The sequence below is a fragment of the Porites lutea genome, chromosome 6, assembly GCF_958299795.1.
Source record: "Porites lutea chromosome 6, jaPorLute2.1, whole genome shotgun sequence".
NCBI classification, from domain to species: Eukaryota; Metazoa; Cnidaria; class Anthozoa; order Scleractinia; family Poritidae; genus Porites; species Porites lutea.
This window is the reverse complement of record NC_133206.1, coordinates 8,561,673-8,586,574: the sequence shown is the minus strand read 5'-3', so window position 1 is coordinate 8,586,574 and position 24,902 is coordinate 8,561,673. Positions and strand designations below refer to the sequence as shown.

The 24,902-nt window shown below is 41.0% G+C and overlaps 1 protein-coding gene across 1 annotated transcript in view; it reads right to left on the bottom strand.

The window, feature by feature from the left end:
* Positions 1-24,858, bottom strand: part of LOC140941850 (C2 domain-containing protein 5-like) — an 85,070-nt gene extending 60,212 nt beyond the window's left edge. The window contains exons 1-13 of the mRNA XM_073390855.1: positions 24,577-24,858; positions 23,502-23,588; positions 23,085-23,125; positions 22,019-22,064; positions 21,223-21,307; positions 19,971-20,066; positions 19,644-19,799; positions 18,583-18,643; positions 17,648-17,824; positions 16,721-16,842; positions 16,077-16,201; positions 7,872-7,980; positions 5,950-6,064 (exon numbers count right to left, since the gene is read on the bottom strand). Of these exons, the coding sequence (XP_073246956.1) occupies positions 5,950-6,064; positions 7,872-7,980; positions 16,077-16,201; positions 16,721-16,842; positions 17,648-17,824; positions 18,583-18,643; positions 19,644-19,799; positions 19,971-20,066; positions 21,223-21,307; positions 22,019-22,064; positions 23,085-23,125; positions 23,502-23,588; positions 24,577-24,666 (1,310 nt within the window). The 5' untranslated portion in view covers positions 24,667-24,858. The remainder of the gene's footprint in view (positions 1-5,949; positions 6,065-7,871; positions 7,981-16,076; positions 16,202-16,720; positions 16,843-17,647; positions 17,825-18,582; positions 18,644-19,643; positions 19,800-19,970; positions 20,067-21,222; positions 21,308-22,018; positions 22,065-23,084; positions 23,126-23,501; positions 23,589-24,576) is intronic.
* Positions 24,859-24,902: the final 44 nt, after the last annotated feature.

Below are 24,902 nucleotides of genomic sequence, written 5' to 3'. Positions count from 1 at the left end.
GACCCGGTCACTGACCTGTTGTTGGCCAAAAATCTACAACAGATTTCCCCTCCGGGCCAAGCTTTTCTTATTTTCCTTATCGTCGTCAACATTCTCACCTTTCCTCTCACAGCAGTTCTGAACGCACTGGTGATGATCTCTGTGAAGATGACACCCCGTCTGAGAGACCACAAATCAAATGTTTTACTGGCGCTCTTAGCCTTAAATGACTTCTCAGTAGGGATTCTAGCTCAACCTTCCTTCACGATAGTTTCAATAATATTCTGCCTCAACCAGCCTTCGGCATATTGTGCATGGCGATTTCTCAGACCAGTGATGATTTTTTTAGTTAGCGCTTCGCTGTTACACATGGTTTTGCTAAGCGGAGAACGGTACCTCGCTATGAAACATCCTTTCGCCTACATTACGCTCGTCACCGAAGGTCGTTTACTGATTGCTTCGGCTCTCATATGGCTCCTATCCGTCTTTCAGCGAGTTCTAAGTTCAGTCCTTGACATAATTCTCATTTCACGCACAAATTCAATATTCATTATTTTATCGATTGGCTTAATAGCTTACTGCCATGTAACAGTTTACAGCGAAACTCGCAGACATGAAAAACAACTGGCGTCGCAGCAAGTTACCCAAGAGGCAAGGCAGCAATTTGAGAGAGACAGGAAGGCTTTTAAACTGACGTCCATCATTCTTGCTGTGTTATTATTGTGTTTTCTCTCTGGGTTCGTTTCTACTCTGGTGATTACGAGGTTGGGCACAGAGGTAAAAACGGAGGCGAGGTATTTGCTTCACTCTTTTTCTGTCTCAATAGTTTTCATGAACTCATTGCTCAACCCAATCATCTATTCAGTAAGAATCAGACAGTTTCGAGTCGCTTTTATCGACTTATTATTTAGAACTGTTAACATTGCCCAGGCTGAACAAATAGAAATGCGATTTTTTAAAGCGACCAACGCTGTTAGACATGTGGTCGGTAATAAAGCTGAAGAAGATGAGCAAGGAAATATGATCAACAATGGCAATCCGGCTAACAGAAACGAACTGCCTCAGCAAGAAAATAATGTTGTGGAACAACTAAACAACAACTAAAATTTAACTTTGACTTGACATTGATCTCGACAAATTTCTAAATTTCTTATTCTGTCTTAATTATCAGCAGTCATTCAATCGTCTACGACGGTATCAGCTTTAAAGAGCCTTGAAACAAACGAAAAGACTGCATCGTGAGGCGTGTGTTCACGGCCGCTTACAGGAATATTCACATACAGAGGCTATCAAGTACGCGTAATAAATCGATAAACCGGGGGTAATCGAGAGGTCCGTTAAAGTGATTGACGGAGGTGAAAAACATAAACGTTCACTTAGCTTTTTTTAAAATTGAGGACGCGTGTTATTGCAAAATGCGCCAGTGTTAGAGAAGAAAAGCTGGTAGATGACAACGTAACTACCTGTGACAAAAAACGGTTTGTCTCCTAGGCGTTCAATTTCAAATTTCGGACAAAAAAAAACTAATGATGAATTTTGCTTTCTTGAAAACATTTGCTACCAATATTCAAATTGTCAACTTTGTCTAAAAGGCCCCTGTTGTAGTAGTCGCACTTTAAGTCGTATAGAAAAAAAGCGAATTTAATAAGTCAATAAACAGAGGAAAATATATAGAGCATATTACATGGCCGAGCGGGGATACGAATTTTATCTTCGAGTGCTGAAAGTATAGTATGAAAGTTCGCTTCGCTCACTCGTGAGAGATACTTTCAGCACGAGAAGATAAAATTCGGATCCCCAAGCGGCCATGTAATGTTCTGTTTGTTTTATAGATACTGATGAAACTCCTACCTAAAACACAACTATATATTTGTGTAGGGCCCCAACATGGCTGCCAGTGCTCGAATTGCTCTAAGTTTTCTTTCAATTTATGTGCTCCAGTATGTTTGGTTTGCTTTAAAAACCACTCAGGATCATTCGTTAAACGACATGCTTTCTCCTGTGGTTCTACGAATTAGGATTCCTGATCTTGATGTCAATTTCTTGGCCGTTGTTCGATTTCAGCGTGGTTTAACACAATTGTTGCTTACGCCGAAAGTTCATCACAAATTACGAGTTGCTGCTATAAATTGGGGGAAGCGTGGAAATACGACTCTTGCTGTTCCTGGTCGTGATCCTACAGTTGAGATCACTATTTTTATTGATGTTGAAATTAATCCGGGACCAGATTCAGTATGATTATGCTGAGCGATCTAATGTTGAGTATCACTTGATGGCTGACTTGCCAAGATCAACGTTAACTTTACAGTATTCTCGTCATCAACTTCTGGAATATCGACAGCATTACTGTTTCCCTACGTTAACAACCCTCTTTATTCTCAAGCAATGCGGCATTTTTAAATTTAGAGGTCGAAGAGGAGGTCGGAATCGAAGAATCCAACGCTATGCAAATTCATCCTTCCTTTTTCCTTCACGCCCGTTGTCTTGCCGAGGTGTGAATCTGCATAATTTAACCTATGTTGAAAGGAGAAAGGACTCAGCTGTTGTTCAAGAATCTTCATTTTCACCTCTGGTGTTATGTTCAGTAAATGTTCGCTCAGTTAAATCGAAGTCGGCTGACCTTTTGGATTATATCTATACATCAGGGGCTGATCTCTTTGCTTTCACCGAGACATGGCTTACTGCTAATGACACTGTGGCAAAACTGGAGTTTATTCCACCTCAAACACACAAGTTTCTACACCATAATCGGTCTGGCCGCAAGGGTGGTGGTACGGGTTTGCTGTTCAGAGAATACATTGATGTGTCGAAAATTGATGCGGGTGAGAAAACCTCTTTCGAGTTCTCAGAATGGAGCTTAAATACCAACTCGTTTCGCGCTAGGTTGTCAATTATCTATCGTCCACCCTACTCTAAACTGCATCCGCTATCTCTGAAAACGTTTTTTGATGACTTTGCTTCATACATGGAGAGTATCATTCTAACACCAGAACCGCTTATCATTACGGGTGACTTTAATATCCATGTTAATGATACGAACAATTCTGATGCTTGTGAATTTTTTTATTTGCTGGCGTCGCTTGGCCTAAAACAACATATCATTGGTCCTACCCACGAGGGTGGCCACACCCTGGACTTGGTGATCACCAGGCAATATGATCAGGTTATTAAGTCTGCCCCGATGATTGATCGGTTTATCTCTGACCATGCCGCAGTACTGTGTCAACTTGATTCAGTGAAACCCTGTACAGCTGTTAAGGAAATCAGTTACAGGCAGCTAAAATCTATTGACATGGATGCACTCAGAGCTGATTTAACGACGTCTGAATTGTGTACCAATGTTTTTACGGATTTGGATATGATGGTCTCCTGCTACAACTCCACACTGTCGTCGTTACTTGATAAATATGCCCCCCTGAGAACTAAGTCTGTTGCTAATAGGAAGCGTGTGCCTTGGTCTAACCACAAAATTAAGGATGCTATTAAGGCGAGGCGGAGAGCTGAGAGGAAATGGCGCTATTCTAAATCAGCACAGGATCTAAGTGTTTTCAAAAAGAAGAAAAACCATGCAATATACTTGATGAACCAAGCTCGCTGTGATTATTACACCAATCATATCCAGCAAAACAGTTCTGATCAGAGAAAACTGTTTAATGTTACAAAGTCCCTGTTGTGTGACACCAACACTGCATCGTTTCCTCGTGTTGACACTGTTCAGCTTGCCAATGATTTTGGAGATTTCTTTGCACAGAAGATTGAGAAAATAAACGCGTCTTTGGCTAATTTATCTACACCATCCGTACCATCTCTACCTGCTACTAACATTACTTGCCTGAAAGAACAGTTTACCGGTTTCAGGACTCTCTCTCAAGAACAAGTGCGCATGTTGATTAGTAGTGCAGCGGGTAAATCTTGTCAACTCGACTCCATTCCCACTCCGATTGTTCTCAAGTTGCTGGATGTTCTATTGCCAGTTATCACTAAGCTGATCAACCTCTCTTTTGACACCGGTCGATTTGCTGAGGCCTGGAAAGAGGCGCTTGTGTTGCCATCTCTCAAGAAACCTGGTTTGGACTTTGCGTTCAAAAATTTCCGTCCAGTCAGTAACCTCTCTTATATTTCTAAATTGTCGGAGAGGGCTGAAGCTGAGTAGTTTATGGAGCATGTGACTGCCAACAATTTACATTCTCTGCTTCAATCGGCGTATAAACAGAAACACAGCACGGAGACGGCCTTACTTAAAGTTAAAAATGATATTTTGATGTCTATGGATGAGCAACATGTCACCTTGCTTGTATTATTAGATTTAAGTGCAGCTTTTGACACGATACATCATGATAAGCTGATTGGTCGTCTTGAGTCTGATTTGGGAATAACTGACAATGCGCTTGCCAGGCTTAAATCGTATCTATCTGACCGGTTCCAGCGTGTCTCTGTAAATGGTAGTCTCTCAGATCAGTTTCCTTTTAAACAAGGTGTTCCTCAAGGTTCATGTTTGGGCCCCTTGCTTTTCACTATCTACACGCGCAAACTGTTTCAGATCGTTGAACGCCACCTCCCACAAGTTCACTGCTACGCGAACGATACACAGTTGTATGTATCATTCAGCCCCAATCGATCTGCGAATGCTGATTTTGCCATCAAGTCCATGACTGACTGTATAAGTGACATTAGGAGTTGGATGATTTCAGATAATCTTATGTTAAACGATGATAAAACAGAATTTTTAATTATAGGTACTAGGCAGCAGCTGGCCAAGGTTAACATCAATTGCATTAGGGTTGGGTCGACTGATGTTTGTCCTGTAACAGTAGCTAGAAACCTAGGCTCATGGTTTGATCAGCAGCTCACTATGTCAACTCATATTAGCAAGTTATGTGGTGTTGCCTTTTACTATTTGCATAATATCAAACGCATTCGCAAGTACTTGTCTCGAGAATCAACGGAAATGCTTGTCCATGCATTTATTACATCTCGTGTTCATTATTGTAACAGTCTTTTGTATGGGCTGCCCAACTACCAGCTTAACAAATTGCAGAGAGTTTTGAATGCCTCAGCCAGGCTAGTTTGTAATGCCCCTAGGTTTTGCCACATCTCACCCCTTCTTCGTGGTCTGCATTGGCTTCCTGTTAAAGCCCGGATAGAATTTAAGATACTGCTTATTACGTTCAAAGCAATTCACGGCCTTGATTCTAAATATCTTTGCGATTTACTAACATTTAAATCGTCCTTATATAACCTTAGATCTTCAGATAGTATTTTACTTTCTATGCCAGCTGCTCGATCGAAGACGTTAGGTGATAGAGCTTTTATGGTAGCAGCGCCAAGGCTCTGGAACTCTCTTCCAAAAGAACTTCGTGCGATTACTAATGTGAACAGTTTTAAGGCGCATATTAAGACTTATCTTTTTAAAACTTTATATTGGTGAGCAATTTTATATTCACTTCTTACTTGCATGCATATATATTCTTTTTATTTTTTATTTATTTTATTTTATTTTATTTTACTTTTTTTAATGCATTATCTTTTATTTGTTTCTTTTAAGTAATGTAGTTGTAATGCGCAGCTGATCATTCTCATGTTAAGCTGCGCACAATAAGTTCATAAATTATTATTACTATTGTTAACTTTTTTTTTATTCATTTTCGAAACAGCAAAATAGTACAATTAAAGTGGTCACCTATCGCAAAATGCTTGTCACAAAAATGTTATGAAACTCGGATATAATGTTATAAAGTAGAAATAAAGACAATAATACTTATATTTTCTGTTCCAAAAAGTCAAAAATCTCTCTTGTAATTGGCTAATCATGTTAGTAACCATGGCGACACCAATATCCTCACACGTGAAAGATAAAAATAGTATCTTCACTGCGCGATGAGGATATGATTTTTTGGTAAAAGGAAAATTCCTGGTATTTAATTCATCAGTCTCTATATAATAAAAAGTTTTAAAACAAATTACGCTTACCATATGCTTGTAATTTCATAATATCCTATAACTGCATGGCAGCCAAGAGCCCTGGCGTGGGATCGAATCTCCATTCTGACTTCACTCCACCAAGCGTCCCTTGTTTCCGGTTCATCTGACACAAAATAAGAGAAAGCCAAGCTGTATTAAGGTGGCTCGATAGGGTTTTTTAGCGTCAATACCTCCCAAGTTTGAGCAAACTACGTCACGGTTAACAAAGATTTGGAAAAATTACCACCACAGCTGTATTAGATAAGGATGAAAATTTGAAATGATCAGGGTTACATTGACAACGGAGTTGTCATAGCAACGAGATGACGCCATGACTTATTTTACTTGCAGCCGTATTTCTCGGAACTAGGAACTGTTCTTCCAAAATCGTTCACGAGAGCTTTTTTCTCCAATAGCGGCCTTGATGTTCGTTAAGTTTAAGAGAAATCTGTCAAAGCGTTATTGAGATATTTTAGGGATGAAGTTTTTGTGGTTAAAAATACAGTAAAAAATGGACAATCTTGATGTTCGGTCGTTATCTGTAGAAAACGAAGCGCTCTTGACATGCAATTTCACCTCATAGAAGTTTCAATCTTTTTAAAAACGTGCGTGAAAGATCATGGAGATAGCTCTAGCCGATTGCTAGAAAGAAGAGTTTGATTAGTAGGTATCGAGGCGCTCTTGTTAGCGGTTTTGTAAACATTTGGTCTACTTTAACAAACTAGCAAATAATTTTTAAACCGCTCGATAGATTTTTTCAAAAATTTGAGATTCTTGAGATTAACCGTCCTTTCATATGACCTTTGAGTTTCAAGATTTTTGATATATTGTAAGACAAGTGAGAGCCTCTCTTTATTCCGGGTATTGTCTCCGAGTTTTATATTTTCGTGGTCAACAATAGCTAGCATTTGTGCATATTTCAAATGAATAATGAGAGGCTCTCACTTGTAAACACAAAACTTCCAGCAAAGAAAAAAATAACGAATACTCCGATTCCAGAAAAAAACGGAAGTTGCATGGAAGTGAGGCTTTATAGCCCTCGAGACAAATTTAAAATAACTAACATGGCGGACTATCAAGTTGATCTTACTCCAGAGGACATTCCTTGTGCTAGCTTTAGTAAAGAAGAGATAGGAAAATTGACCGTTGCTTATCTAAAAATTTGGTTAAAATGCCGCCGTATAAATCAAAATGGTAATAAAAAGACACAGCTGGAAAGGTAGGTGAACTGATCAGTTGCTGTAGTTGGTGTAGTAGTGTAGTTATAGCCTTCATTCCTAAAAATCCCGTTTTTAGTTTTGGCAAAATAATAAATTGTTTACATGGTAACATACTTGCAGTTATTTGACTGACGGCCTGTATTTGTTGTCTCAAGATTCATGTTTAACCGTGATGTATGACAACCTCGTTCCCAGGGTTCTCTAGGAGAGAGAACCTGGGAACGAGGTTGGATGTATGATGGGAAGTGACATTAGGTCTTTTGAAAGATCGTTGGCATTGTACCCGTATAGTGCATTCGATGTTCACCAATTTTAAGCGTTGGCTATGGATTCTACTAGGTTTAGCGGTCTTTGCACGGAGCTAACTGGAACCGAGCCAATTTTTCAACCTTCTTGTGGTGAGGAACCTCATGAGTTTCTTTAACCCTTTCACTGCCAAACGTGGCCAAAGGCAAATTTCGACCAAATTTCCAAACTTTGTTCTCCAAAATTTTGAGAAACAAATAGTATCATGTGAAAGTACAGGCAGAGAGCTTTCATTTGATAGGTCACATCATAGGATTTCGTCCTCAGACTCAAAAGTTAGAGTCACCTTACAAAACTCTATCAAACACTCTGGCAGTGAAAGGGTTAACTTCTTAGTAGACCCTCTTAGTATAGTGCTACAGTTTCATCACATATGGAAAACTTGGACTCTCACTCAATTAATACCTGGATGATTTATTTTGTCCAATAGTTTGACAGATCTTGCTGTTACAACACCTCCGATGTGTCTTAAAAATCCAGGAGGGAACTTCGTGATAGTAAAAAATGGAAACTCCTGAAATTAAAAAAATATTAAAGATAAAACATGGTAATCTCTGGAAGACATACCGTAAATGATCGATCTCACAGGCGCCATGGACGTCTATTTAATTATAGTAGCCCAAACGGAGAAGGAGCAAGGGTGGTGCAGTGGTGAGAGGACTCGCCTCCCACCAATGTGGCCCGGGTGAGGCGGCAGAACTGCCTCAGGACCTTACAAATCGATGAGGCGTACAATGTAAACACAACTTTAGTTTAATCCACAGAAATTCATGTACACGCTGTCAATGGCTACCATTGATTTTCCTTGCAAACGATTCCTTGTGAACAATGTCTTGATTCGGTGATACGATAATGCGATGTGAACGTGATAGTGCAATATAGGCTTAACTGATGCGATGCGACGCGATGCGATGCGATAAAGAAAAATCTGTGTCCTTGTTCCGTTATTGACATAAACCTTAGTCCTTAATCCGTTCCTTGATTCCTTTTAACCGTAGAATGTTCAACTTAAAAACTAACACAGCGAAAAGCGTTCCGAAACGTTCAACTAGCGTGGTCATCCGGGACCGCTCGGTACCAGGCCACCGCAACGTAAGTTTCTGTCATGTCACGCAGTGTCACGCGCAATGCTGCCGTGACATTCCCGGCCCCTAAACGTCCGGGGGGCGTTTACTTCTCCTGATCTCCTTCCTGTTCCTCTTTGGGCAGGATTAGGACAAGCTTGTTGATTGGTCTTCTAAGCGTAGTTTCTCGTGTTTTGACGACAACAGATCTGATAAGGCCCTGGGCGTCCGGCTCTACTCGCACAACGCGGGCCAACGACCAGGCATTACGTGGGACGTTCTCTTCTCGGATTATCACGACATCCCCTTCTACCAGGCTTCGCTGAGGATGTTGCCATTTGCGCCTTTCCTGCATCACAACGAGGTACTCCTTCTTCCACCGAGTCCAAAATAGATTTGCCAAGTATTGCACTCTTCGCCACCGACGACGCATGTATACATCGTTCTTCTGGAACTTCCCTGGGGGTGGCAGTATCACATTTGACTTGGTCGTCAGGATATGGTTGGGAGTAAGCGGTTCAAGATCGTCAGGTTCTCCAGACACTGTCGTCAAGGGCCTAGAGTTGATAACAGCCTCAACTTCACACAAGAGGGTGCGGAATGATTCTTCGTCCAAACAATGACCGTACTCATCCATTAGGCCAGCAAGAATCTTCCTTGTAGTTTTGATCTGACGCTCCCACACGCCGCCCATGTGGCTAGCGGCGGGTGGGTTAAAGGTCCAATCAATGTTCTCTCTCTGTAGCTTGGCTCGGATTTCTTCATGATCCATCTCTTGTATAGCTTGGAGCAGTTCATTGTGTGCGCCAACAAAATTTGAACCGTTGTCGCTTCTCATTTCCCTCACCGGACCACGTCGTGCTATGAAGCGCCGAAGTGCTTGAATAAATGAACTTGACTCGAGGGTACTTGCGACTTCAATATGGACTGCTCGGCTGACCAAACATGTGAAGAGGGCACCATACCTCTTCACCTCCCTGCGTCCTTCCTTAATTAAGAAGGGGCCAAAGTAGTCGACGCCCGTGTATGTAAATGGTGGTGCTGGAGAGATGCGATCCCTGGGTAGATCAGCCATCTTTTGCTCGCCTGGCTTGCCATGGTTGCGGCGACAGAAGACACACTTTGAGGTTACATGGCGCACTGCTGCGTTAACTTTGATGATCCAATACTTCTCTCGATGGGTTGCAATGACGTGGCTACGTCCAGCGTGGCCCAACCGTTTATGAGCGTGACGGATGAGAAGAGTTGTAACATGACTCTTCTTTGGTAAAATGACTGGGTGCTTTGTCTCAAATGGTAAATCTGCACGTCTGAGTCGACCTCCAACTCTGAGGACACCATTGTCCAGGAAGGGATCAAGGCGACGAACAGGACTGTCATTCTTTATACCTCCTTTCTTCTGCCCTCGCAGCTTATTCTTCTCGCCTTCCTTGAGAGCGTGGACTTCCTTGCCAAAGGCTGAAGCTTGAACAAACTTCAGAATAGTCAATTCAGCTGTCGCTAGATCTTGTACAGCAAGAGGCGAGTGTGGCTCTTCGGCACTCTTAAACTTGACTACCTTGGTCGTTGCAGGCGATCTCTGGTCTGCAAGGTTTCTGTCGCCACTTGTGGTTCCATTCTTGACATTTAAACGATTGTTACGCCGCTTTCGCAAGGTCTCTTTAACTCGCAGGAACACAGCTACGGCCCTTCGCAAACGATGCCAATCAGAAAAGCTTTTGATCAGCTTGTTTGTGGTGTTATCCACCTGATTAATGCTGACCGCGCTGCTTGTCGTTACCTTCCTTACTTCTGGATCATCATCTGGGACTTGGCCCAACGTGGATGGTTGTTGCGGCCACTCGTTCTCGGGTTTCCATAAGAATTCTGGACCTTCTAACCAACGCTGCCCTTCTAAAAGAGCAAGTCCATTAAGGCCCCTTGAAGCATCATCTGCCGGATTCTCCTTAGTGGCTACATACTTCCACTGATTCGGGTGTGAATGGTCGCGGATGAGCTGCACCCGGTTTGCAACAAAAACATGAAACCGCTGTCGTTCATTAGCGATATAGCGCAACACAGTGGTGGAATCTGTATGGTACACAAACTCTGGGTCGCCATCTACCTCTCTTTTTAACATTTCTCCAACTCGGATGGATATGGTAGCAGCAGTTAGCTCGAGACGCGGAATTGTGACTGACTTGATAGGGGCGAGACGTGATTTCCCCATTAGGAACGTACAGTGAACGCGATTGCTGTCATCACACAGCCGTAGGTAAGCAACAGTTCCATATCCCATGGAACTTGCATCAGAGAAGAGATGTACTTGCTGGGACGTCACGGTTCCGAACTCTGGCGGCTTGACACACCTGTTTGCCTTGAACTGCTCTAGCAGAGGAAGCTCGCTTAGCCACTTGGCCCATCTAGTTTGGTACTGATCAGGAATGGTGTCATCCCATCCGATATCTTCACGACAAAGGTCCTGAAGTATCTTCTTGGCCGGAAGTGTGAATGGCGCGGCAAAGCCCAGTGGGTCATAAATTGATGAGATAACAGATAAGATGCCCCTTCTTGTTGGCGGCTTATCATTAATAACTATACGAAACTTGAAGACGTCAGATTCTACGCACCATAGCACCCCAAGGGCGCGTTCAACAGGTAGACGGTCGTGACCCAGATCAAGGTCTCTAGCTTCCTTAGAACGCTTCTCCGTTGGGATGGATTCCAGAACAGCACGACTATTGCTTGTGAATTTTGTTAAGTTGAAGCCTCCATGCTCACATGCTTGGCATAGACCTTGGATAAGCTCAATGGCTGTCTGCTCGTCTTTAACTGAACGAAGGCAATCATCTACATAGAAATTTCGGCGGATAGTATCCGCTGCAAGTGGACCACTTTCGTGTTCCATGTCCTTAGCAGTCTCCTTCAATGCAAAGTTGCAACAGCTTGGGGATGAAGCCGCTCCGAAGAGGTGCACCGTCATTTGATATTCCTGGATGGGCAACTCCAGATTGCCATCGGGCCACCAGAGGAACCTGAGGAAGTCACACTGGTCATCGGGCACCTGAACCTGGTGAAACATCGCCTCTATATCCGCCATGAATGCCACGGGCTCTTGGCGAAAGCGTGTAAGAACTCCAATCAGAGAGTTGGTAAGGTCAGGGCCTGACATTAGTTGGTCGTTCAAGGAAGTGCTTCCGTGTCTAGCGCTACAGTCGAAGACCACACGTATTTTCTGGGGCTTCCTAGGGTGGTAGATACCATGGTGTGGCAGGTACCATACTTTGCCAGGGCCAGCTTCCAGACGGTCATCTGGCACTCGTCGTGCATAACCCTTTGCAATCATTTCATTCACAAAGTTGACATAGTCATCTCGATAGCTCTCGTCACGTAACATCTTCTTTCTCTGCCAAGTTGCTCGTTTCAGCGCTTGAACTCGGTTGTTTGGCATTGTCACCTGAGGGTCTCTGAATGGCAATGGTATCACATAATGGCCGTCGCGAAGGTGGACGTTTTCCCTTATCCTACTGATGAACTTCTTGTCCTCTTGGGAGTAGCCGTATTCATCAGGGCTAGACTTGTGATCGTTGAAATCTAGTTCAAACATTTGCTGTATAGCTTGGGGTGATATCACCTCTTTGACTGATTCCGCTTCCCGTACCGTGATTCTGTGACAAGTAACATTGCCAGGACTTGAAACGTTCTCCACATACAAAGGCCCAGACAGAGTCCAGCCCTGGCGCAATCGCATTGCATATGGCCCTTTGACATCACTTGATACAACCTCTAGAGGTTCTATAGCTGCAGGACAATTACTGCCGATTAATAGGCCAATCTCCAAGTTCGGTATAAACTCTGGTATCTTCTCAGCAACACTGCGAAGATGCTCCCACCGTTTGACTCCTTCAGGGGTAGGAATCTGCTTTTCGGTCACTGGTATCTCGAATCTCGTGTAAGACTGCGGTAACTCAACTGGATTCTTGCCTTCCATGTCCATCACCAACAAGTCAGAGACAACAGTGGTAGATATCAGGCTTTGGCCATGCATAGTGCCCAGCTGTAACTGCGTCTTTTTGCCATCAACGCTCATCTTCTCTCTAAGACTCTCAGTCAGAAAGCAACCGCTGCTGCCATTGTCGTAGAAGGCATAAGTGGTGACGGTCTCGTCGCTGCCTTTCTTCTTTACACGTACTGGTAGGATGGCATGAAGCACAACTGATTCTGCAGATCTAGCGGTACTACAGAAGGTAGATTGAAGGTTGGTACAGGCATTGCCCACTGCCTTGTCATTCTCTTGTTTACTATTGTCCCTTGGTGGAATTTTGAATCCACTAATGTGAAGGGCTGAGGGATGCAGTCGTCCACAGAATTTACATTTCCGTCTGTTTGGGCAGTTCCTTGAGATGTGGTTCGTTCCGTAACATCCAAAACACATGTTCCTTTCTCTCAGGAAGGCTCTCTTAAGTTCTGGCGTCTTCTTGTTGAATAAATCACAGTCATCCAAATCATGAGCAAGGTTGCAAAGGTGACATGGGGGGCGACCATAGTTACTTGGAGGCCCGGCCCCGTATACAGCCGGAGGCACGACGGCTCCAAGTGGTGTCGTCACAAAACTGTTTTCCTTTGGTCTCCATGGAATTCCCGGTTTCCTTGGTGGCCCTTTTTCCTTTACCGGGCGGTTCCTTTTCTTTGGGTTTAACATCTTCCTTACTCTTGCTAAGGGCCTCTTTGCCGAACACCGGGTCATTGGCAGACTCTGACGCATACTCCACAAATTTGGCAAGGTCTGCGAAACACGTTACACCGTCCTCCCTTCTCTTCTTCTTTAACACCTGATCTCTCCATTTAGCTTGCAAGTTGGCCGGAAGCTTGGAGACCACCGACTGCATGTTTGGTGCATGGTCGAGCACACGCATGTATGAAATACTCTTCATAGCAATGTTACACTTTGTCAAGAATATTGACAGTCGCTTCAAGCCTTGGTTGTCATCATATCTAACAGGAGCCCAGTGGATGATTTTGTTGAGGTAAGCAGTGGAAATCTTGTACGGGTCACCGTATTCTTTCTGAAGCAGTCGTCTGGCTTCCGTGTAACCTGCTTCAGGGTCCATGTGTAGACATCCTTGAATAAGGTCTGCCGGTTCACCTTGAAGATGCTGATTTAGATAATACAAGAGATCAGAACCGGTAGATGCTTTGGAGCAGATACGTGTATCAAAGGCCATAACAAAGGTCTTGTACTCGATTGGGTCACCTGTGAACTTAGTTATTGTTGGTTGAGGCAGTGTCATAGCAGCTGTTAACTGTTGGTGTGTTGCAATAATTGTCTCATTTTGCTTCTGCTGTAACTCGATAACATTCTGAAAGGTACGTTCTGCTAACTGAGGTGATCGAGCTTCAGAGACTCCATGACTGCTTTCCTTAGAAGTTTCCCGGAGACCGTTACCAGTCAACGGTGTCGATGAAATTCCATCTGCAAACAAGCCAGGGCTGAAATCTGCGGCCTTGGGATTCTTGGGGGAGCTGCTAACCTCCGTATTTATAGCTGGTGTCATCTCTTTGGTGGCAGAGGAGCCAAGCGGGTTGCGACTCACAGTAACGTTGTCAGGTGACGATTTTGCTGCAGACTTTAACACAATAGGTGTAAAGGAGGCAGCCACTGAAGGTGGACTTGAGCCAAGTGGAGGTGGGGGAGCCTCGTGTTCCTTATCAATTTCACTCAATGTCTTCTCCCTTGCTTCGGTTTTTGCTATTTCCATTTCAAGTTCCAATTCTTCTCCCGCAGCACGAAGAGCCTGTTTCCGCTTAAGCATCAATCTTTCAGCCTTTAACTCTGCTAGACGGACTCTCTCTCGGTCTCTTGCAGACAACCTTGAACTTGCCTTAGACGATCGTTCAGATCCTTTGCTACTTCTTCCATCTAACTGATCAATCAAGCGGGCCTCAGCCTGTGATATCCAAGGGTGTAATGGGTGTAAATATGCCATCATATCTTCGACCTTATCCTTGTAATGGGCATGTTCATGGTCTTTATCCTTTTCCTGGGTTAACTCTTCATAGTAAGCTGAAAAGGCTTCCCTGTACTGTTCGATAAGATCCTTCAAGATCATTATCTCGTCCTTTACGAGGTGCAAGTTGTTAACATCAACCATTAGCTGGGATATCTCAGTTCTCTTTCTGGATACAGATCGGAAAGCATTTGCGTATTGCCGTTTTAGTCTGTTGCGCTTTTCTTCTTGACCCTTTTCTGTCAAATTTCGTCTCCGCGGGCCTAGAGAATCTGGTAATTCGCCAGTGTTTGAAGATTGACTCAGAAATGGTTCTTCCATTTTTCTGTCTGTGTTTTCTTCTTCGAAATCCTCAAGGATGCCTGGAACATTAAAGTCGTCCGTGTGATCCTGGGAACTAGTTTCGGCCATAAGTGAAGCGAATCAACCCGCCGCAATTCTTTCACAAATCCAGTAAAATCCAAACAAAGTTAACGTAAATTAAGCAAATAACTCCTTCGAAGCACGCAGAACGCCGATGTACAGATTTTTCTTTACGAATGAGGCGGCAGAACTGCCTCAGGACCTTACAAATCGATGAGGCGTACAATGTAAACACAACTTTAGTTTAATCCACAGAAATTCATGTACACGCTGTCAATGGCTACCATTGATTTTCCTTGCAAACGATTCCTTGTGAACAATGTCTTGATTCGGTGATACGATAATGCGATGTGAACGTGATAGTGCAATATAGGCTTAACTGATGCGATGCGACGCGATGCGATGCGATAAAGAAAAATCTGTGTCCTTGTTCCGTTATTGACATAAACCTTAGTCCTTAATCCGTTCCTTGATTCCTTTTAACCGTAGAATGTTCAACTTAAAAACTAACACAGCGAAAAGCGTTCCGAAACGTTCAACTAGCGTGGTCATCCGGGACCGCTCGGTCCCAGGCCACCGCAACGTAAGTTTCTGTCATGTCACGCAGTGTCACGCGCAATGCTGCCGTGACACCGGGTTCGAATCCCGGCGTCGACGCCATATGTGGGTTGAGTTTGTTGTTGGTTCTCTCCTTTGCTCCGAGAGGTTTTTCTCCGGGTACTCCGGTTTTCCCCTCTCCTCAAAAACCAACACTTCCAACTTCCAATTCGATCTGGAACGCACGGACACGTTTAAACGAGTTCATATGAACTCTTAAGTGCTTTGTGGGTAAAAAAGCAATTTACAATTTTTTTACAATAAGTAAGAGGTGTTTATTCTCATAACTCTTACACACTCCACAAAACTAAACTAACACGATTTCGGCGATTTTTTCACAACAGTTTACAAACTATTGATACGTCTACGATGTTTTAATAGAGAATAATATCGTTTTTTAAGCTCAACTTTTGTCAGTATCCTTACTTTGAACCTGACAGTGAACAAGATGCAATTGCTCCCAGCAGTGTGATTTATTCACGATTCGCACTTTTTTTGGCCGTAAATCACATCATTCCTGTTTCGCAGAAACACACTAGTTAAGCTTTAAGAAACATGTTTGGAAAGCTGACCAAGTGACAATTAATTACAACACTTACTAAGTCATCAACTGTCTTCTGTTTCTGGGTGACTTGCCAAACTTTGGCTTTGGGAAAAGGAGTACCACTAGCACTGCCACTACCACTGTCTACTCCAACACTGCTGGCTAACAAAGTCACCCGATCTGAAAAAAAAAGAAAGAAAAAGATCCAGAGATTATGATGGTCGAGCCAACACTGGCAGTTACTGGCTGGCAATGAGTGAAATAAATGCAAAGACGATCACCGCAGTTAAAGACGTAACCCATTGAAGTGCGACAAGAAGGCCTGCAAAAAATTCAGGCTTGCCAGGACTTGAACCCTGACTTCTGCAATACTGGTGCAGCACTCTAACCAAATGAGCTACCAAGACAACTGGGAGCTGGTTATTAAATTGGTTCGTATATAGACCAGAAAAATGAAGGTGAAATAATGAATATATGAATTGTTAGATATAGGAAATGCGGAATAATGAAGAAATAATGCAAGGAAGATCATCGCAGTTAAAAAGTATTGTTCTCAACATTGTACTTGGGACTGCAACCATGACCCAACCCTGGCATGTACTACTTCAAAAGGTGTGTGTTCACATACGAAACCAGTGAGTGCGACACTCAGGCACTGCCAAAGCACCAAGCGTAAACACAACCTTTATAGCAGTTTACCTTTGGGAGGAGATTCTGATCCAGGATCAGAGTCAGATGATGAAACTCGTCTACGAGAACTTGGAGCCATAATTTTACTGGGTGGAACTGGCAAGGACTGTACAGTGTCTGGAAAGTTAAATCTGTGGACGAAATATTCAATTTAATGCACAGAGGTTTTCACTATCACTGCCATCATGGTTGTTTAAACAATAATGATCAAGGCTGCTGCCTAACGGGTGCCCGGTCACCAAAGGTGCCTACAATTTGCCCGCGAGTGACCAAAATTTCAAACAAGGAGCCCAAATGGATGCCTAAAACTTATGATTTCCAAGTCAACTTCAGGTGAATGAACGTCAAAATTCGGTACTCATTCTGCGCTTTTGAAACGAAAATGGAAAACGTTTGGTCATCCACCGTAGACAAAAAAATATTTTTGCGAATAATTAAAAGGTAAACAAACAAGCACTTGTCTTGAAATTTGCTTCGGTGACTTCCGTTGCAGTGCAGTTGAAGTTTCTCATCTGAAAATGGCCTCAAATGAATTTAAGAAGCAATTTGTCGCTGTGATGTGTTGCTGTAACTAGTCGCCCAGCCTGTACACACAGAGTGATCCATCGCCATGAATTGTTCCTGCAACTTGTCACCTATACTGTGTTCCTACCTCTACCGCAAAGAGCAAATGTCAATATGTATCACGTGACCAGATTTTCCTTTTACTGATTACTGTTCATCATATACGTACAAAAATATTTACTACAAAAAAGTGTAGTTTCACATGAGTTTCATCTAAAAGAATGATATTAGTTTGCACAGCTTTTATCTACTCATTTCCTATTTCGAAAAATTTGATGTTTGCTGTGTGCCATAAACATGAATCAAAATCTCTCTATTGTCATAATTACACAACAATTCTAAATTATAATTATATTGAGTAAATTACTGCACCCTGAATCAGAGACGATGCTGCCAGGACCAACTTCTCCAGAGGATGTTAGCACATGAACAGGTGTTGAAGGACGAGAGGTACCAGCTGCTGTGAGTGCATTTGCCAGAGTGACGGCAGTTCCTATACCTCTTACTACAATGCCATATTCACCTTCCAAATCAAAGCACTGTCGATAGCTAGTCAAGACAAAAAAAGAATGGCACAGCAAAAATTTAACATTAAAAGCAGTATTGTCATGAATAAAAATATTTGGAATCAATATTAGAGTGATCCAATGAAAACAGACTTCCAATTTAGTATGTAAAATGTTTATTTCCCACTTAATTTTCCAGAAACCAAATGACATCTAAAATTTGGAGTGATCAAAGATCAAGGTGCTAAAACTTTGCCTAGTGAAAGTTCAAAACTTTGCTCTGTGTGTTGGCCAAGTCATCATGAGTCAGGACTACTGACAATGACCACATGATTGATGTCATAGCTATTACTGTCATTAAACCAAGCGTACATTAATTTATAGAAAAAGACATACTGTCCTCTCAAAGTTCTAATAAAAAAGTGTAATATAAAACATTTTACTAATACAGTCAACTCCTGCCTTGCAGACACCCAGCTATAATGGATAGCCCAATAATACAGACAGAAGTTAAATCCCAGGCAAAGATAAATTACAGAGATTTGACACAAATAAACTCCCCCTATTTCCGACTCTCGGTGGTGTGGACACGAACTCAGTTGAGGTCCCTCAGTGTCCGCTATAAAGAGAGTTGACTGTACTTCATAGTATAAACCACCAAGATTAAACATCAAACAGTGCAATCCTCATTGAAATGCAGTCTCAATAATCAAAAGCCCATCTAGACTACTCCTTATATTATTATAAATAATACAAATGAATTGGTCACCAAAAACAAATTTTAAAAAAATTCAGACAAACCCAATAACAGCATTTCCCCCAGCATCCAACACCTTCAGACCAATTTTTCGTTGAAGCTCTCCTGTTGGTTGCGAGAAAATGTTGTGGTTGAAATAAAATAACTATATAGAAACAGTGGACAATTTTTATTGTACTGCATTATGTGTGGTGTATTTAAATGTTCACATGAAGGGTTTCTGATTTTCATTGTCAGGCAAGTAAAAAGAGTATCTGTGATCAGTGAAAGTTGTACTTGTATTTTAGCAAATTACCTTAGTTTTTAAATTTCCAGAAAAACCTCCACTCTACTCTCCACCCCAAGGAAAAGTCACTGTAATTCCATATTTAAGCTAGGTTGAATAACAGTTTAAACTGGGAACAGATTTTACTTGCAACATAGATACTGTCTTCCTAATACATTTGGAAATTTACAATCAATCATAAACAGGTGCGGATCTAGGATAAATGCTGACCGATTTCCTCAACGAGTGCCGAAAATGCAAGCTTCTTGGCGGTCCAGGGGCATGCTCCCCCGGTAAATGTTTTAGATTTTAACTCCCTAAAATCTCCTTTCTCGGGGTTCCGAGTCACTCAGATAGGATATTGGCCAGTTCCATTTACCTTGGATAAAGCCTTGCAACTTGGAAAGTTTTTTATTTATTAAAAATATATCTATTTAAGAAAAATCTGACCAATTTCCGTAAAACGGTGGAAACCAGTGTGGACCTGCGCCTGATAAATAACCTGCACCTTGCACTTTTGTTATAAAACGGGAAGAATAACTATCTCCAGAACTTGCTGACTGACTGACTTCTAATGAACTCTCTACCTATCTTTCAGTTTTTACTTTCCGGCTTTACAGCCCACACTGGTTAATTATAAACAAGGATCAACTTCAAAAGGAGGTGCCGAGGAAGCCTTAGACAAACTATAGCACTAGATAGATTAGGGATTCCCCATGGTTACAGCTCATAGGTTGGGAATGAATGAATGAATGAATGAACGTTTAACTTCACAAATTAAAAAAAAAATTGGTAGTAGAAAAATAAATATCAGATAGAAAAACAGATGTGATCAAAAACCTGAAAGTTTGGTGAAAAGCCTCTGTCGTGCTTCATTAGAAGACCTAGGAGTTCTAATCTTGTCAATCCATTGGTATTCTGGGTCATCATTAACCACCAGTTCCTCAACAAAGCCATGAATGAAAATGGCTTTATGACCAAATGGAACAGAACAAGCTGAAAATAAAAAACAAGCCAAATGAACTTTCAATCAAGGATAAAAGTTTACTGAGAGAAGAGGATTAAAAAAATATGAAAGAACTAATATAAATTTTGATTTTGAAAGTACAGTGTACACAGCAAGAGCAAAATAAATTTCACAAGTGAATCTTGTTCAATTGTACTTACTGTAAAAGAATTGTACACCACAGGAACTCTGCCTAAACTTGTTAGAATCAATAAAATAATCCACTTTGACATTAACTTTAACCTCACCACGAATACCTGTTGACAAGCGAAACAAACATTGTTATCTGTTTAACTATAATTTATGAATGGATGGATGGACAAATTGAAGGACATAATAATTGTTGAACAACCAAGAAAAATCAGAATAGTTTAATAAAAACCTATAGAGGACAAAAACAAATTAACACATGGTGATGACTTGTAATGTTATGATCATATGGAACAATTTATTTTGGGGTTTCCCAATTAACCTTATATTATGAAGGCGCTGTAGGTGGGAGACAGGGTTATTTTGTTAGGGAAGAATTTGTTTTCAAGGCTTAATCTACTGTGATCAAATGTGCATGACTGCTATTTTTGGGGTGTACATATAAGACCATTATCTCAACATGACAGATTTGTTTTATTCTTGGACTGTTTGCAAATAATTTTTTTCTCTAAAATCAGTTAGCCTCGCCCACAAAAGTCATATGAATCTGCCCTAAAGTTAACTGATTTGTGGAATACAAGTTTATTGTTTGATTTAAATAATAAATTTATTAATGGCAGCTTCACTTTTTAGCCCTGGTTAAATCTATATATTATTTTGATGGAACAAAGACACAAATAACTTGAAGTAGGAAGGATGGATGAATGAGCTGAGACGAATTCACGAATGAATCACTAAAAGAGTCAATGAATGAAGGAAGGAAAAAAAGAAGTGAAATGAGCAAAAGAATAAATCAATCAATTGATTATTAATTAATAAATATTACTTAGGCAATAGTAGTAGATGGAAGGATAGGTTGTGGGATTGAGATACAAGCAAAGAAACTAGCAGATGTAACAGAAGACTTAACAGACCAATGTATAGAGAGGGCTACTGGGCGCATCATACAAACTCAAACAGTTTGCAAACGTTTGGCTTTTTTAGTCCAGAACAAGACCATCTCCTTTACGGAGATATAACGTGCCTAGCCTAGAGCCCAAATACTACCTCCCCACCTCATTCACAGTACCTTTCAATGGCACATCCAGATAAGGTAAGATGGGCCTGCTCTCTAACCAAAACAAAGTATCCAATTGCATTCTCTCTTATACAGGCATTGGCTTTGTCTGGAAATAAGAGGTGAGTAAGGCTCCAACGCCACCCCCCTCCCCCCCCCCCCCCCCACCCCTGCTAGATCTACTTTTCCCCAGTCAGGATATATACCATGCATAGTGTCATATATTGGAAACCAGCCATCAATACTTCCAGGTGGATCCTGAGTCAGAAGAGGACCTAAACTGACGTTAACCTGAAACAAAATATCAGGATAGTAAGTAAGTAAGTAAAAAACAAAAACAGCCTTTAATTGCACCATTTTTGATTGTAAATAGTTCTAACATTTACTATATATCTCAGTGTGTGTACTAGCTGTGTTCAACCAATTTAGCAGGCTGTTTTTCACATTAATTCAGTGGTCAAATGATCTCTCAGTCAGAAGTCAGCCCTGTGAAAGCTCTCCCAATTAGGAAAGTCGAGTCAGGAAACTTCACACAGTTAAAAAGCACTTCAAGGTTCTTTGCAGTATGAAGTTGAGGGTGAAGTGGAGTTAAAAAAGTCCCCTTCATCAATTAACCCATTGACTCTTTTAAACATATTAAGCAATTTATATTAACTGTCACAAAAATGAATTGAAGACACATGTATGGTCTGTATGAGTTGAGAAATTTTCAAGGACTCTATATTCAACCACTAGGAGGGATAATCACCCTTACACCTGGGATGATAGGACTAAATAAGACTCAGGAAGGTTCTTAAGATATTTAATGCAAAGGTACATGTCTGTATATGAGTTAAGTTGACTTCATACCGTATATTAAACCAAGTACAAAATACTTTATGTGGGAATCTAAACACTATCAGCAAGGCAGTTGAAAAACGTATTGTAAAATGGTTACCAAAACTCTTGTAAACAGAACCATCAAAGAGTCAAAACGAAAGTGGCAAGAAGAATCATTCTTACCTTCCCAATGGCATCATGAGCAGTCACTGTATCATAGTCCATTATTCTGATGAAAAATGATTATAAAATATTGAGCTACAGGATAATAAATAATAATACATTCAAACCTCCACGTACGACCATCTCTTGCAGCAACCAGCACCAGTGAGCTATAACCAATTTGCTCTCGTAAATGACCATCTCTTGTAAGCAAATATCGACACCTTTTGGGATGACCGCTCTGAAATTTTCTACTGCCTTAAAGCTCTTGTAAGTGACCATGCACTTGAAACAGGGTCTGACCACCACGTCAGCATGCAAAGAAAGTGCTGTCCGATAGCCCGGGACTTTAATAAGTGGATTTTGCTATCGGGCAAGTGAATTTTGTTCCTAGCTTGCCCGATGGGCAAGTGAATTTTTTTGAGAATTCAAATTACAGAAGAACTGTGTAATCAAACCCGCTTATCAAAAAGCCTTTGGGGCTAGTGAAAGTGATGTTTGGGCTAGTGCATGCTAGCTACAGCTAGCCCGAATGGCAAGCTGTAAAAGTGACTTTCTTCGCACCCTGCACATATATACGTATTCTTCTAATACAAAGAGTGAAAGACAAAAATAATGGACAAAAAGTGTCCTGTTCTTAATTCCAACCCCCGGCCTCACTCCCCTTTTTCTCTTAGATCCAGAGTCACGACTTCAAATAAACCAAATTCCAGACCCCAAAGAACTGATTAGAGTCACACACAGAATCCAGTATGACGTTACAATTGAGTACATCATTCCATCAATCTAAAACAAGTTTATCTGGGGTGTCTAATTCTCAGTCATATTACTTTATGGATACTCAGTATTTATTGATCTGTTTTCCACAATTCAACACAGAATATTTCTTGTAGAAAAGTAATAAAGTGGCAAATAGGTGTGGGTATTGTAGCAACACTTAGCTAACAGCAAGAACATCTGTAACTAACTGGCCTGTAAGCAATGGCCACCATCAGACATAAATTTGCATTTTGAAGGGGAAATGACCTTGGCGTGCAACAAAAACATACAAAGATTTAGTAAAATCAGAATGGGAAAACCTCATCACCTGATCTGCAGTGGTTCATCCTGAAGTTCTTCATCATCAGTCTAAAAGTGAACAGTTTTTTTCAACAAATTGTTCAAGAACCATAAAATGACAAAAAACAGGTTCTGATCTTTTGATTGCTAGTCTTGTTTCTTCTATTTTTCATAAATCATATGTTCGTTATTCAAGGTTTGCTAGTTTTCATTCCTATTGAATTTTTCAGATCCTGTTTCTGTCCTGGTCTAATTCATAACTTCTGGATCGTATCCCTGTTTTTTTCCATTCAGGTCTTAATTCTCGTTGTTTCCCTCAAGTCTTCTTGTTTTCCATGACTGATGATAGAATACCACTAGTCTATTATAATAATAAATTATCTGAGAAATCAAACAAAATCAAAATAAATTAATATTTTATAAAAACACAATACACTTTTCATACCTCAAACCGGAACCACTCAGAATTCCACTGAGGATTAAGTGACTTCTTACAGACATCTGTCTTGTACAACACATTACCCAGTCGAACCTATCACAACAATAATATTAACAGTGTACTATTAACTACTTTAAAAAGGTGAAAATAACTTCCTTCAAAACCTTATGACCTGAAATGCTAAAAATTTTCTATGCAGTCAGCCATTGAAGTGTATGTAGCTTAATTTTTTATTATCAAGTCCAGAAGCAATTGAGTGTAGCCCCAGGGGAGGCTTCGCAGATTTTAAGAGATGGGGATGATCAATCAATTTTTTTGGTATTGCAATTTTCGATTCTGGGATTTTTTTGGGAGGGAAAATTTGGCAAGTATTTTTTGGGTGGCTTGATTTAAGTAGGGATTTTGGGGGTATTCAAAACAATCTAAAGATACTTGATAGTGCCCACGTATCCTGCAGGCCGCATAGTTCTACGAATAAGGTACAACCACACTTATTGTGAATGAGTAGGATTGCAAGAGCGGGTGTCTCAAGTGTTGTTAGAATGACTACCAGACTAGATACCAAAAAGATAACTTTAGATGGTATGATGAATATACACAAACATTCAATTTCTAATGTTTTTATTTTTCATATTATATCATTTAATGCCTTCTGGAGATTATTAATTCTTGGTAAGGGGATCTTTTTAGGTTTTGTTGGAAGCCCTAGTGATTTGCTTGGGTTTTGATTTTGCCGCTATTTGATCATCCCTGTCACTTGAAATGCAGAGTACCCCTTCCCCCCTTCCCCCCTGTGAGTGTGTAGCCAAGCTGTATCCTTAAGCTTTCCAATCTAACACAAAAAGAGCTGAAAAGTAATTGACTGGGTTTTTTAAAATATATTTGTAAACAATAATACTGTACTAAAATGTACACACCAAGAAAAGCCAAGACAAGAGAAATATTTAAATCAGTAGTATAAGCAAACCTAAAAATTTTAAGATGCACGCAGAAGACTCAGTAAGTTTACAGACGGACGATGTACGAAACCCTTATATTGTAAAATATACTTTAAAAAACAATGTCACCATGCATTTCTTACCTCTGCAAACGCATCCGCCAAGTCACTTGAACGGTCCATGACTGGAAGATCTCGTGCGGCCACAATGCGCACTTTAATTTTTGCAGGCATTTTGCGATCACTCTACCACACCAGAAACAAACAGCTGTTCAAGTTTACAGTGACCGACTTGTACAAGCCTCAAAAATGTAGTTTTCCGGGTGCAGCCATAATTTCTGAATAGCTATCATTATTTCTGTTAGGGGTATTCTTGCTTTTATAACACATTTTTCGTTGTTGTTTACAGTTTCTACTTAAAATCTTCCAGTAAGAGATGCACATAAAGTGCTTTAAGATCGACCACCAGT